Here is a 16,760-nt window from a genome sequence, read left to right on the forward strand (position 1 = left end):
CGAAGCAACCAGACGAGGGAGACAGCACTCATCACCAACCACCTGGAACTCCACAAACCTCTGGCTTCCGAAGCAACCAGACGACGGAGACAGCTCTCATCACCAACCATCTGGAACTCCACAAACCTCTGGCTTCCGAAGCAACCAGACGACGGAGACAGCACTCATCACCTACCACCTGGAACTCCACAAACCTCTGGCTTCCGAAGCAACCAGACGACGGAGACAGCGCTCATCACCTACCACCTGGAATTCCACAAACCTCTGGCTTCCGAAGCAACCAGACGACTGGGACAGCTCTCATCACCAACCACCTGGAACTCCACAAACCTCTGGCTTCCGAAGCAACCAGACGACAGAGACAGCGCTCATCACCAACCACCTAGAACTCCACAAACCTCTGGCTTCCAAAGCAACCAGATGACGGAGACATCACTCATTACCTACCACCTGGAACTCCACAAACCTCTGGCTTCCGAAGCAACCAGACGACGGAGACAGCGCTCATCACCAACCACCTAGAACTCCACAAACCTCTGGCTTCCAAAGCAACCAGATGACGCAGACATCACTCATTACCTACCACCTGGAACTCCACAAACCTCTGGCTTCCGAAGCAACCAGACGACGGAGACAGCTCTCATCACCAACCACCTGGAACTCCACAAACCTCTGGCTTCCGAAGCAACCAGACGACGGAGACAGCACTCATCACCTACCACCTGGAACTCCACAAACCTCTGGCTTCCGAAGCAACCAGACGACGGAGACAGCGCTCATCACCTACCACCTGGAATTCCACAAACCTCTGGCTTCCGAAGCAACCAGACGACTGGGACAGCTCTCATCACCAACCACCTGGAACTCCACAAACCTCTGGCTTCAGAAGCAACCAGACGACAGAAACAGCACCCATCACCAGACGGCGGAGACAGCACTCATCACCAGACGATGGAGACAGCACTCATCACCAACCACCTGGAACTCCACAAACCTCTGGCTTCCGAAGCAACCAGACGACGGAGACAGCACTCATCACCAACCACCTGGAGCTCCACAAACCTCTGGCTTCCGAAGCAACCAGATGACGGAGACAGCACTCATCACCAACCACATGGAACTCCACAAACTTCTGGCTTCCGAAGCAACCAGACGACGGAGACAGCGCCCATCACCAGACGACGGAGACACCACTCATCACCAACCACCTGGAACTCCACAAACCTCTGGTTTCCGAAGCAACCAGACGACGGAGGCAGCACTCATCACCTACAACCTGGAACTCCACAAACCTCTGGCTTCCGAAGCAACCAGACGACAGAGACAGCGCTCATCACCAACCACCTAGAACTCCACAAACCTCTGGCTTCCAAAGCAACCAGATGACGGAGACATCACTCATTACCTACCACCTGGAACTCCACAAACCTCTGGCTTCTGAAGCAACCAGACGACGGAGACAGCACTCATCACCAACCACCTAGAACTCCACAAACCTCTGGCTTCCAAAGCAACCAGATGACGCAGACATCACTCATTACCTACCACCTGGAACTCCACAAACCTCTGGCTTCCGAAGCAACCAGACGACGGAGACATCGCTCATCACCTACCGCCTAGAACTCCACAAACCTCTTGCTTCCAAAGCAACCAGACGAAGGAGACAGCACTCATTAGCTACCACCTGGAACTCCACAAACCTCTGGCTTCCGAAGCAACCAGACGACGGAGACAGCACTCATCACCAACCACCTAGAACTCCACAAACCTCTGGCTTCCAAAGCAACCAGATGACGCAGACATCACTCATTACCTACCACCTGGAACTCCACAAACCTCTGGCTTCCGAAGCAACCAGACGACGGAGACAGCGCTCATCACCTACCACCTGGAATTCCACAAACCTCTGGCTTCCGAAGCAACCAGACGACTGGGACAGCTCTCATCACCAACCACCTGGAACTCCACAAACCTCTGGCTTCAGAAGCAACCAGACGACGGAAACAGCACCCATCACCAGACGGCGGAGACAGCACTCATCACCAGACGATGGAGACAGCACTCATCACCAACCACCTGGAACTCCACAAACCTCTGGCTTCCGAAGCCACCAGACGACGGAGACAGCACTCATCACCAACCACCTGGAGCTCCACAAACCTCTGGCTTCCGAAGCAACCAGATGACGGAGACAGCACTCATCACCAACCACATGGAACTCCACAAACTTCTGGCTTCCGAAGCAACCAGACGACGGAGACAGCGCCCATCACCAGACGACGGAGACAGCACTCATCACCAGACGACGGAGACAGCACTCATCACCAGACGACGGAGACAGCACTCATCACCAACCACCTGGAACTCCACAAACCTCTGGTTTCCGAAGCAACCAGACGACGGAGGCAGCACTCATCACCTACAACCTGGAACTCCACAAACATCTGGCTTCCGAAGCAACCAGACGACAGAGACAGCGCTCATCACCAACCACCTAGAACTCCACAAACCTCTGGCTTCCAAAGCAACCAGATGACGGAGACATCACTCATTACCTACCACCTGGAACTCCACAAACCTCTGGCTTCCGAAGCAACCAGACGACGGAGACAGCGCTCATCACCAACCACCTAGAACTCCACAAACCTCTGGCTTCCAAAGCAACCAGATGACGCAGACATCACTCATTACCTACCACCTGGAACTCCACAAACCTCTGGCTTCCGAAGCAACCAGACGACGGAGACATCGCTCATCACCAACCACCTAGAACTCCACAAACCTCTTGCTTCCAAAGCAACCAGACGAAGGAGACAGCACTCATTACCTACCACCTGGAACTCCACAAACCTCTGGCTTCCGAAGCAACCAGACGACGGAGACGGCACTCATCACCAACCACCTGGAACTCCACAAACCTATGGCTTCCGAAGCAACCAGACGACGGAGACTGCGCTCATCACCAACCACCTGGAACTCCACAAACCCATGGCTTCTGAAGCAACCAGACGACGGAGACAACGCTCATCACCAACCACCTGGACCTCCACAAACCTCTGGCTTCCGAAGCAACCAGACGACGGAGACAGCACTCATCAACAACCACCTGGAACTCCACAAGCCTCTGGCTTCCGAAGCAACCAGACGACGGAGACAGCACTCATCACCAACCACAACAGACGACGGAAACAGCACTCATCACCAACCACAACAGACGACGGAAACAGCACTCAGCACAAACCTCTGGCTTCCGAAGCAACCAGACAACGGAGACAGCACTCATCACCTTACACCTGGAACTCCACAAACCTCTGGCTTCCAAAGCAACCAGACGGCGAAAAGAGCACTCATCACCAACCACCTGGAACTCCACAAACTTCTGGCTTCCGAAGCAACCAGACGACGGAGACAGCGCTCATCACCTACCACCTGGAGCTCCACAAACCTTTGGCTTCCGAAGCAACCAGACGACGGAGACAGCTCTCATCACCAACCACCTGGAACTCCGCAAACCTCTGGCTTCCGACAGAGACAGCACTCATCACCGACCACCTGGAACTCCACAACCTTCTGGCTTCCGAAGTAACCAGACGACGGAGACAGCACTCATCACCAACCACCTGGAACTTCACCAACCTCTGGCTTCCGAAGCAACCAGACGACGGAGACAGCACTCATCACCAACCACCTGGAACTCCACAAACCTCTGGCTTCCGAAGCAACCAGACGACGGAGACAGCACTCATCAACAACCACCTGGAACTCCACAAACCTCTGGCTTCCGAAGCAACCAGCCGACGGAGACAGCACTCATCACCTACCACCTGGAACTCCACAAACCTCTGGCTTCCGAAGCAACCAGACGACGGAGACAGCACTCATCACCAACCACCTAGAACTCCACAAACCTCTGGCTTCCGAAGCAACCAGACGACGGAGACAGCACTCATCACCAACCACCTGGAACTCCACAAACTTCTGTCTTCCGAAGCAACCAGACGATGGAGACAGCACTCATCATCAGACGACGGAGACAGCACTCATCACCTCCACAGATTAGATCCACACCCTCGTGGACTGAGGAGAAACCACGGCCCGCACTGCTGGGCCTCGCAGCTGCGCTCAGTACCGTACAACACTCCAGCCTCTCGAAGGACTGCCCGCAAGAGGCATTCAAGGTCCACCCTTGAGTTGGCATGCTCCTTCCTCACCGGGAGAACTCAGAGAGTCAGACTCCCTCCCAACACATCAAGCCCAAGGACTTGGTCTGCGGAGCACCTCAAGAGTCATCCCTCTGCCCCACCCTGGGCAGCATGTGCGTGATACCACTTGCTGACGTCATAGGTGTTGTTTTAAAAAGCAAAAATGTGTTTAAAGTTTGACATGCAGCCGTCATATTTGACAGAGGCGTCCATCAAACTTTCAACACATTTACAGGAAGTGCCATGCCAGTGATTCCTGCCAGTGACTGGAAGTGTTGTAAAGGATGCCGACATCTCTGAACGCTGAGGACGGATTTACTCCCTATTCCATGATGTAAAGCAGGCACCTCGCCTGTCCTGACCTTCCAGGTACTGACTGGCTTCCTGATACGTGTAGACTTTGTGAACTGAGCTTCCGCCAGGATGGGCCAGCTTCACTCAAAGCACTTAAGAGTCCATAAAGAGGGACTGACTCTCTCCCCACCCACTGGTTGAGATTAGTATCCAGGGAGTTAGATACTTTGTGCAGGGTCCTGTGCAGACTTCATAGACCCTCTCGTTAGACCCCTGGATGGACACCTGCCTCATGACTCCACCCTTCCTGACCCTGGAACTCTAAGAAGCTCCACAACCGTGCAGCGAGTCGCCTCATGATTGGAAGAGCGGAGCTACAGACTGAAGCATCCACTATGGGTCTGCACTCAGTCCAGGTGGTCAGTAATTAAGGTGCAACCCATGAACTTTAACTCACACTGCAAGGTCTTTTTAGATGCATATATATCTGCATTATGTTTCTAGAACTTTCCTCAGGGTTGGATCTGGGGGATAACTTAGGAACCCAGCTAGAGGCCAGAGCTGATGAATGACTACGACGGAGATGGGACACATATTACAGGCAGAAGCATGTTGACCGAAATATCTTTGGAATTCTTACCAGATCCCAAGAGGTTGGAGTACTTCTTTAATGATGTGCAGGGGCCATAAAGAATAAAAATAATTTACACCATTCCCCACAGCGTTAGGGTCCGGTAGAGACATCACTGAACAGGGAGTGATGTGAAGGAACAACTCTCTCATCAACTGAGTTGTCAGAGTACAGCTTTGGTTAACAAGTGTATACAAGATTGAAAAGCCCCTCAATTAACAGCTGTTCTTGGAGCCCGCGTGGACCGTAGAACCAGGTCATGGATCGGCTCACCTGCGCCTGGATCTCCCCTCACGGGTGACAAGAAGCGCTCTACAAATCTACTGATTGATTGATTGAGGAGCCCAGTGACGAAGCATGCCACTCATTACAGGGTGAGAGGTTTCTGTCCTTTCAGCTAATGTTTGGGGGGGTTTAGGTGAGACTTTGAGACTGCTGAAGACCACCCTGACCCTCCAGCAGAACCTTCCACTGAGTAGCTCGGGTCACTTGGCTCCCCTCGGCCTCTGGTGGTACGAAGGCTCCGTGTGAGGGCCTTTGAGACAACTCCACCTGGTTATTCCCTCACCTGCAGGGCTCTCATTCTCCACCCGAGTACGTGTCATAGTAAGAAATACATAATTTATGCTCTTCTAACACAAATAAATGTTAAGATATATTGGGGGTTATTACAACTTTGGAGGAGGTGTTAATCCATCCCAAAAGTGACGGTAAAGTGATGGATATACCACCAGCCGTATTACGAGTTCCATAGGATATAATGAACTCGTAATACGGCTGGTGGTATATCCGTCACTTTACCGTCACTTTTGGGACAGATTAACACCTCCTCCAAAGTTGTAATAACCCCCTATTGTGTTCTAAGCCAGTGGTTCCCAACCTTTTGACTTCTGTGGACCCCCACTTTATCATTACTGGAACCCGGGGCCTCCCAAAGAGTCAATACTGAAAGCTGGGGACCTAGGGCCAGATGTAGCAAAGATTTTGAAACTCTCAAACGGCGAAAATCGCCGTTTGCAAGTCGCAAATGCGTCTTTGCTATGCATAAATGCATTTTGCGAGTCGGAACCGACTCGCAAAATGCATTTCCGAGTCGCAAATAGGAAGGGGTGTTCCCTTCCTATTTGCGAGTCGCAGTGGTATGCAATTCCGGTCGCAAATGGACTCGCAGTTACCATCCACTTGAAGTGGATGGTAACCCACTCGCAAACGGGAAGGGGTCCCCATGGGACCCCTTCCCCTTTGTGACTGGACCAAATAATAATTTTTCAGAGCAGGCAGTGGTCCAATGGACCCACTACCTGCCCTGAAAAATACCGAAACAAAAGGTTTCGGTTTATTTTTCAAAGTGCAGCTCGTTTTCCTTTAAGGAAAATGGGTTGCACTTTGAAAAAAAAAAACAGCTTTATTTAAAAGCAGTCACGGACATGGAGGTCTGCTGTTCCCAGCAGGCCTCCATCCCCGTGAGTGCCCTGACTCGCTATGGGGTCGCAAATTGCGACCCACCTCATTAATATTAATGAGGTGGGTCTTTGCGACCCCATAGCGAGTCGCAGAAGGTGTCTGAGACACCGTACTGCATTCCAAATTGCGACTTGCAATTTGGAACCTACCTACATCTGGCCCCTAATCTGTTAGTATTATTTGATTTTCTAAGCAGCGCAGACCCCCTGAGGAGGCTTCGTGGACACCCAGGGGACACCACAGGTTGGGAACCACTGTCCTAAGCCACACAACTGCATTTAGAACTTGGCGTGGGCAGGCCACGTTGCCACGTGGTCTCAGTAACGCGAGCCACAGAAATGATTGCACTGCTGGTGCTCTGAGGAGTAATACTGTTTTTTGTGTTTATTTGTGTTTAACAGGCTACGAGGTTGTTTCATTCCACATAAAAGAGGAGGCGGAGACCTGCTTCATGGACCCACAGGAACACAGTCCAGTGAATCCTGCAGTGAATCCCCCAGGTAACTACAAGTGCTTGAAACACAGCAAAGGCTGAAGTAAGACGCCACGTACGGCAGCTGCAGAGGTACGAACGGCAGCTACAGAGGTACATACAGCAGCTACAGAGGTACGTACGGCAGCTACAGAGGTACATACCACAGCTGCAGAGGTATGTACGGCAGCTACAGAGGTACGTACGGCAGCTACAGAGGTACATACCACAGCTGCAGAGGTATGTACGGCAGCTACAGAGGTACGTACAGTAGCTACAGAAGTACAGCAGCTGCAGAGGTATGTATGGCAGTTACAGAGGTACGTACGGCAGCTGCAGAGGTACGAACGGCAGCTACAGAGGTACGTACAGCAGCTACAGAGGTACGTACGGCAGCTACATAGGTACGTACGGTAGCTACAGAAGTACAGCAGCTGCAGAGGTATGTATGACAGTTACAGAGGTACGAACGGCAGCTACAGAGGTACGTACGGCAGCTACAGAGGTACATACCACAGCTGCAGAGGTATGTACGGCAGCTACAGAGGTACGTACGGCAGCTACAGAGGTACGTACAGCAGCTACAGAGGTACGTACAGCAATACTGCAGCTACAGAGGTACGTACAGCAGTATTGCAGCTACAGAGGTATGTACAGCAGCTGCAGAGGTACGTACAGCAGCACTGCAGCTACAGAGGTACAGCAGCTACAGAGGTACATACAGCAGCTACAGAGGTACGTACGGCAGCTACAGAGGTACAGCAGCTACAGAGGTACCTACAGCAGCTACAGAGGTACGTACGGCTGCTACAGAGGTACAGCAGCTACAGAGGTACGTACAGCAGCTACACAGGTACGTACAGCAGTACTGCAGCTACAGAGGTACGTACAGCAGTACTGCAGCTACAGAGGTATGTACAGCAGCTGCAGAGGTATGTACAGCAGTACTGCAGCTACAGAGGTACGTATGGCAACTGCAGAGGTACTTACAGCAGTACTGCAGCTACAGAGGTACGTACAGCAGTACTGCAGCTACAGAGGTATGTACAGCAGCTGCAGAGGTACATACAGCAGTACTGCAGCTACAGAGGTACGTATGGCAGCTGCAGAGGTACGTACAGCAGTACTGCAGCTACAGAGATATGTACGGCAGCTACAGAGGTACGTACAGCAGTACTGCAGCTACAGAGGTACGTACAGCAGTAATGCAGCTACAGAGGTACGTACAGCAGTTACAGAGGAACCTACAGCAGTTGCAGAGGTACGTATACCTGCTACAGAGGTACATACAGCAGCTACAGAGGTACGTACAGCAGCTACAGAGGTATGTACAGCAGCTACAGAGGTACATACTGCAGCTACATAGGTACGTACAGCAGCTACAGAGGTATGTACTGCAGTACCGCAGCTACAGAGGTATGTATACAAGTTACAGATGTACCTACAGCAGCTATGTACTGCATTACCGCAGCTACAGAGGTATGTACAGCAGTTACAGAGGTATGTACCACAGTACCAAAGCTACAGAGGTACTTACAGCAGCTGCAGAGGTACAAACCGCAGCTACACAGGTACGTACCACAGCACCACAGCTACAGAGGTACGTAAGCAGCTTCAGAGGTATGTACAGCAACTACAGAGGTACGTACCACAGCTACAGAGGTACGTACAGCAGCTACAGAGGTATGTATCGCAGCTACAAAGGTACATACCACAGCTACAGAGGTACGTACAACAGTACCGCAGCTACAGAGGTACGTACAGCAGTTACAGAGGTACATATGACAGCTACAGAGGTATGTACAGCAGTTACAGAGGTACGTAGAGCAGCTACAGAGGTATGTACACGAGCTACAGAGCTATGTACTGCAGCTCCAGAGGTACGTACAGCAGCTGCAGAGGTACGAACCACAGCTACAGAGGTACTTACAGCAGCTACACAGGTACGTACCACAGTACCACAGCTACATGGGTACATACTGCAGCTATAGAGGTACGTACAGCAGCTACACAGGTTTGTACCACAGTACCGCAGCTACAGAGGTATGTACAGCAGTTATAGAGGTACATACAGGAGTAACAGAGGTATGCACCACAGTACCGCAGCTACAGAGGTAGGTACAGCAGCTACAGAGGTACGTACAGCAGCTACAGACGTACGGGCCGCAGCTACTGAGGTACATACATCATCTACAGAGGTACGTATAGCAGTACCGCAGCTACAGAGGTACGTACGGCAGTTACAAAGGAACCTACAGCAGTTGCAGAGGTACGTACAGCAGCTACAGAGGTACGTACAGCAGCTGCAGAGGTACGCCAGCTACAGAGCTACGTACCGCAGCTACAGACATACGTACAGCAGCTACAGAGGTATGTACAGCAGCTGGAGAGGTATGTACAGCAGCTGGGGAGGTATGTACAGCAGCTGCAGAGGTATGTACAGCAGCTACAGAGATACGTACTGCAGCTACAGAGCGACGTACAGCAGCTACAGAGGTACAAACTGTAGCTACAGAGGTACGAACCGCAGCTACAGAGGTACGAACCGCAGCTACAGAGGTAGGTACAGCAGCTACAGAGGTAGGTACTGCAGCTACATAGGTACGTACAGCAGCTACAGTGGTATGTACTGCAGTACCGCAGCTACAGAGGTATGTACAGAAGTTACAGATATACGTACAGCAGCTACACAGGTATGTACTGAAGTACCGCAGCTACAGAGGTACGTACAGCAGCTGCAGAGGTACAAACCGCAGCTACACAGGTACGTACCACAGTACCACAGCTACAGGGGTACGTAAGAAGCTACAGAGGTACGTTCCACAGCTACAGAGGTACCTACAGCAGCTACAGAGGTATGTACCGTAGCTACAGAGGTACATACCACAGCTACAGAGGTACATACAACAGTACCGCAGCTACAGAGGTACGTACAGCAGTTACAGAGGTACATATGGCAGCTACAGAGGTATGTACAGCAGTTACAGAGGTACGTACAGCAGCTACAGAGGTATGTACACGAGCTACAGAGCTATGTACTGCAGCTCCAGAGGTACGTACAGCAGCTGCAGAGGTACAAACCACAGCTACAGAGGTACGAACCACAGCTACAGAGGTACTTACAGCAGCTACACAGGTACGTACCACAGTACCACAGCTACAGGAGTACATACTGCAGCTACACAGTTTTGTACCACAGTACCGCAGCTACAGATGCTCGTACAGGAGTTACAGAGGTACGTACAGGAGTTACAGAGGTATGTACCACAGTACCGCAGCTACAGAGGTACAAACCGCAGCCACAGAGGTACGAACCGCAGCCACAGAGGTACGTACGGCAGTTACAGAGGAACCTACAGCAGTTGCAGAGGTACATACACCTGCTGCAGAGGTACGTACAGCAGTTACAGAGGTACGAACCGCAGCCACAGAGGTACGTACGGCAGATACAGAGGTGCGTTTCATGTCTTCTCTAACAGTTGGTTACATGTCTGCTGCGCCCTCGCTTTCGTCATTTTCCCGAAAGCACCAGAAATGGTGCAAGGCGGCCCCAGGTAGCTTTTTGAGTACAAGTACCAGAGAGAACATAAAATGTGAAGGGAGAATCCTGCAGAGCCTTTGCTAACTTTAAACTGAATACACACAGGCAATGAAGAAGTAATTGTGAGGTCCTGAGGACAAGGTGAAGCTCAGATTACATGATGCAACGGGCAGAACACGTATTCACCCGTCACTCAAGTGACGTAACACAGTGATGGGGTCCCCAGCAGAGCATGAAGAGGGGCCCCTGAGTCTACCATATCTCACAGATATTCATTGACCTTGGGCTGAATGGAGGCCTCCTGACAGGTTGGAGGGCCTCTTAAAGGTTACCCTCCCCCCCGTTCACAGCAGAGGCTGCAGGGTCCTACGTTACGCCCCTGGCTTCACCCCGAGAAATGAGCTGTGGAGTCCTTTAAGACTAAGGGCCTGCTTTAGATCTTAGCGGTAATGGTCCACTGCTACTTTTTCGAGGGAAAACCCGTCTGCCTGCTTGGTGCCATCCACCCCCCAATTTAGATGTTGGCGGTCCCATAGGCGATACAGTGCCCACATCCCGCTGTCTCCACCAGCAATCCTCATCCGCCCGACTGCACCGTTAGAAATAGTGGCTGGCAACGGGACCCCAGCCACCCTTATCACCGTGCAAATTTGGATGTGCCTTACCACCAGGCCAACTGTGACAGTCTGACCTCCTGACTTGGCGGTTTAGGGGGGAAATGAGGTAAAAATTTACCTTTTTCCCAATTCCACTTCTGTTTTCTACTGGACACGACTGGACAACACCTTCTGTCGCTGCTGCCACTGGACCACAGAGAAAACATAAACCCCCCCCATCACCGGACTCGAAGGTAGGGAACCTGCATTGACTGTGCCTGTTGTGTGGCCACCGCACATGAGCTCAGGACCACTTCAGTCATATACACGTCACAGTAACTCTTCAGAATTACTGTGGCATGCATATGTCGGGGAGACAATTTTGCTAGACATGGATGGGGACACACTCGTACAATACACATATTTCACACATACACTACTGTCATTGTGGTGCAGTATTCATTGCCAAATGAATGCTGGCACCACACTGAAGTTACAGTAGCACTGTGTCCATGTGTGCACATTGCAAGGGGTCCTGTACCTGTCATGTTGTGTTACCTGCTGTGTATGTGCGTCAGTATGTGTATGTGTGTGCAGTTGTATTGGCTGGGTGAGGTGGAGGGAGGTGTAGTGGGTTATGTGGTTCTGTCGGATTGTGTGCCGCTTGCATATGGGTCTGCTGTTGTGTATATTTGGTTGTGTGTTGTGTTACTGTGTTGTGTGTTTATGTAGATGAGTGTGTAATTGGTTGTCGTGGTTGTGTCATGTGTTATGTAGTGTTGATAGTGTGTATATGTTGTATCATGGATGTATTGCAAAGTGTGTTTTCTGCATGTATGTGTTGTGGTGGAAAGGCAATGGATAATCAGTCAATCAATCAATAAATTTGTTGAGCACATTACTCACCCAGTAGGGTCTTAAGGCGCTGTGGTTGGGGGGGGTGTGGGGGGTGGCTGCTACTGCTCGAAGATCTAGGTCTTGAGGTGCTTTCTGTAGGAAAGGAGGTCCTGGGTCTTGCGTAGGATGGTGGGGAGGGATTTCCAGGTTTTGGCGGCAAGGTGGAAGAAGGACCTGCTGTTGCTGGGGCAAGGTCGGCGGAGCGGAACTGGCGTGTCGGGATGTGGAAGTTAAGTTGATCATTGAGGTAGATCGGTCCGGTGTCGTGGAGGGCTTTGTGAATGTGGATTAAGATTTTGAAGGCGATCTTTTTGTTGACAGGTAACCAGTGTAGGATTCTGAGGTGGGCGGAGATGTGTTTGTGGCGAGGGAGGTTGAGGATGAGATGTGCTGAGGTGTTCTGGATGCGCTGTAGTTTTCTCTGGAGCTTGGCCGTAGTTCCCGCGTGGTGTGTATGTGTTTACTGTGTAGTGTGTTGCGCAGGGGGACACATATGGCTACTGTACAGAGTGTGTGTGTGACTTACCTCTGTTCTACAGCCACTGTCATTATTGTCTGATGTCCTCTGGATCCCACGATGTCCTCCATCAGCAATCCACCACCAGTTCACCACCGGTAGAATGTAACATCTAAATAAGGGTGGTGGGAACCCGCCAGCCTGACGGCTGTGAAGAGCGCTCCGTCATGGCAGTCAGTGGCTCAGCCGCAATACATTTACATAGGGCGGATGGACTGCAGTCAGCTTGACGGAGTACCCGCAGCAGGTTGGTAGTAATACCGTCAAGATCTAAATTAGACCCCAGGTTTTTCCCCCTCTTTGTGTTCTTTTACCATATACCTGGTATCAAATCCACTCAAGTAACTTGACAAACCCCACCCTCCAGGTAAGCTCCACTCAGCTTTGGATATATTCCAGGAGATCCTTGTGACTGTCCGAAAAAAAGTATCAAATCGATGAGTGCACGTTGAATCCCTCCAAGGCATTGAATACTTGGCCGAAATCCATAGGTGACTTTCTCTTCACTTCTGCATGAATTTAAATAAAACATCTGAGCAGCACAGTGTCTGGCTCTGCTTGCGGCAGAGGTGCGGCAGTAGTGCTGGACGCTCCTTTCACTGTCATTAAGATGCATCTTTGTAGATCCCTTCATAGACTGGAAGCAGTGGTGGCGACACTGGTTCTTTCCAGAGTAGGTTATTCCACAGGGGTCTACTTTGGTTTGCCTCAGTACCTGGTGAAAGAACTATAACATGCTGCTGTTGCCCAGCTAACATGACAAAAAACATTGAACGCATTTCCTCAGCACTGCACTGAGAACATGTCTCAGCACATCAAGCCCTATTTTCATACAAATAAGTGAGTCTGCACCCGCAGGTTTATGACTGCATGGGGGTAGATCTTTGGGCTCCACAAGCATTCGCCAGGTTATGCCTGAAGCTTACGACAGTCTCTGCTTGTCTGTAGATGTTTACTCCAGGATCTACTCATGCAAAACTCTGCCGAAGAAGGGCGAATGCACTGTGGCTCTGTTTCCCACACAGGGAGACACCATTTTTCCTGTATCCTCAATCATTTGGGGGTGGAAATCATTTACCAGTTTTCTTGAAGGTGAATGTCAGACCTCTTCCAGGGTGGCAAGGAGTAAGCCAGGATTTTGTAAATACTTTTAAGGTTGTGCACAGATTCCCTTGGGATCCCAGATCTGGGGCCCGCTTCCTGTACCCTGTCCAGTGCAAGGAGTAGATTATCTCTCACAAAAATCTTTGCTTGAGTAAATCCTTTTGTGAATTAAAACAAGACTTCTGTGAACACCATATAAAAAAGGCGGCATATTTTCTCAGTCAAGAAGCCACATACCTAGAAAACTGAGTCGGTCCATTTTAATAGATCTGTCTGCGACGGTGGTGTTTGTCCCTAATTAATGTTTCTGAGGTCACCCTCAGAGCTCGGTGCTCCTGGCATTTGAGGTGAGTTCTGCATGGACCAAGAGAGGACGGGATCTCTTGTTAAATGCATGTTACTGACATAAACCTCTTTGGTTTATGCTTGACACCGTAGCAAGATCATATGAACAGGCATTTACAATGCAATGGATCTCACATTTGCTCAAGTTAGAGCTGTTAGCGTTGTGAATTCCTAACTGGACTTTTCTTGCCACATAAATTGAAAATGAAAAGTAAAACAGTTGACATTAGCGACCCGATTCAAATCGACATGGCCACCATGAGCATGAACGCGAAGGACAGACTCAAAAGGAAAAAGAATTTTGGTCGCTGTCAAACGTATTGGCAAACGTGGAAATATCCATGTAACTGGGTTGATGGCCAAGGCGGTAACAAAACCACCCCAAGAAGGGACAAACGTAAAGCATTTACCAATGACAACAAAGGATTTTTGAAAGGCAAGCCCAGGAACGAGTGAAAGTGATGGGCGTGGTTAGAAGCCCACAGATAGATTACAACAGCTCAAAGCGATTGCACTCTCGACCTAAAAATATATAGGTCATTTATCTCGGGAAGCAGATTCGAAGTCGTTAAACCATAATATGGAACCGAGGGATCTCACTCAGTGCAGGAGTAAATGTGATAGTGAGATTTCACCGTAGACGAAAATATAACGCAACATTATTGTTCCACAATTGGTTGAGAGCACAATGAGGTGTAAAATTGAATGCTTCTTTAATGTATTGATAAATCATTAATGTATTCACCTAGTATGGATTTTATTAGATGTAAAAATCAATGTAATGTACAGATTTACTTCTGGGTGCAAAATAACAATGGCGCAAGCTGGATTGAGGCCTTACATTCAGGAGCCTTGGTAGGTTTGCGTTATAGAGATGATATATGCATACATACTATGAGGAGCATTTTCACATGTAAGTACAAATCAGCTTTGGTGACGCACAAAAGTAGCGTGCGGACAGTTTTGTGTGCAAATATTAACTTTGGAGCAGAGCTCAGCTTGAGGTGCACAAAGACAGTTCTTTTAGGGGCACAAATCCCCCCTGGGGCACCATCAGCTAGAGTGTGAAAACGCTTACAGGACCAAAGTTCATAATTGGGTGCAAAATCGGTTAGAGCTGCTAAATCCGTTTTGGGGAAATGCATCTTTAGTTCAAAGTCAGGAGTTTATATGTAATATTCCTTAACACAAAGACAACATATGGACATAAGATCCCGCCTTCTGTGTAAAAGGTGTGCACCCCATTTGGTTGGCAGCACATTGAGGTGCAAAGTCATTGTTGATGTGACATCAGCACAAGTGTGGAAAACAGTTAAGGCCAGAATAAAAATGTGTGTGCAGTTTTTGGTTCGCAAAAACTCCTAGGTGCAAAATCACCCTTGGTTCTTCATCAGTAAGACTGAGGAAACCCTTGTGTGTGCAAAAACACCAGCGGTGATATAGGGGCAAAAATACTCTGCGGCCTATTCACAAAGGTAAGCTTACACTTGAGTAAATCTACACATGTACGAGTACTCTTACGCTATTGAGTGGCCACTTTTGGCTGGTCACCATTTCCGAGTTTTGTTAGTCAATAGGATAGACTTACATGTCCCCACCCCGTGAAATATGGGGTGGAGTCAGTGCAAATTCAAATACAGCCATAAATTTACTATGAATAGTGACTTCTGATGGCTACTTCTAACAACAGATTCCTCACCTTGTGAATATTCCCAGGCACCCAACTGGATCCGGAAACTCAAAAAGCAGTACTCCTGCACACAGGTGGCTGGCGTGTGGCTCCGTGCCAACTGTGCCCCACTCCAGAAGTGACAAACAGACCCGCATATAAGCACCACCCATGTGCGCTAACGTCAGCTCCTTTCCCTTTGCTCCTTCAGATGCATATCTGATACTCTGCTTCTTTTTGTCATACCTTGAAGAGATTTTTGGTTCAACAATTGTTCTCTTAATCCTAAACCAGTGTGCTAGGGAACATACTACCTCAAAGACTAAAGGCATTAAACCTTGTGGGGACTGTCGCAAGCAGATCGCCACGAGATGTGCCTCTGATGATTGACTCCAGGGCCTGTGATGACTGTGCCCAGATAAACATGAAAGCCATTCGAGAATGCGAGCCGAAGTGCTATGTAGCAAAACACCACAAGATTCCACACAGGTTCCGTTTCCGGTCCAGACTTGTTCCTGCTCCTCAAATCGTTCCTGCGACAAATGTTCATTGCACTCGAAGTCTTTGGTTAATTCTCAAAGATACGCAAGAAGTCAAAGTGGGACTCAGCCCCTTCTCGATCTCCAGAGAAGGTGCCAGGGTGTCACTGTGGTTCTTGGGTTTGCTCCTGTTTGACTGAGGAGCCAATTCTAACCCTGGCTGTGATGCAGCCCAACATTCCAGGTCTGTCAGCAACATTGCAGCAGAGCGAAGGCATCAGGGAGGCTGCTGCGCATCTTTGGCCTTCTTCAAGCTCCCTCTGACATGCCTTCAGGCCCCAAGGTTCCAAAGAGGCCTTCTGTGGGGTTACCACCTCTCGATCCATCCTTGTGCCATCTGTATCCCTTAAACCTGCTTTGGGCTCTGCACCGGCATCGGTCCTGACGTCCGTTTCGGTGCCACAGTATGAGCCGATCCCTTGGACATCAGCACCAGCACAAACTCTGCCAAGTCAAATTTCTCTCAACCTCAACTAAGGCCACATACCA

General features: G+C 49.9%; 1 protein-coding gene across 1 annotated transcript in view; it reads left to right on the forward strand.

Annotated features, from left to right (window-relative positions):
• The window catches only part of LOC138285943 (zinc finger protein Xfin-like), a 664,541-nt gene that overhangs the window by 445,151 nt on the left and 202,630 nt on the right, over positions 1–16,760 (forward strand). Inside the window, exon 16 of the mRNA XM_069226463.1 lies at positions 6,993–7,091. Coding sequence (XP_069082564.1) covers positions 6,993–7,091 — 99 coding nt within the window. The remainder of the gene's footprint in view (positions 1–6,992; positions 7,092–16,760) is intronic.

This window comes from Pleurodeles waltl, chromosome 3_1 (genome assembly GCF_031143425.1).
Source record: "Pleurodeles waltl isolate 20211129_DDA chromosome 3_1, aPleWal1.hap1.20221129, whole genome shotgun sequence".
Taxonomy (NCBI): Eukaryota; Metazoa; Chordata; class Amphibia; order Caudata; family Salamandridae; genus Pleurodeles; species Pleurodeles waltl.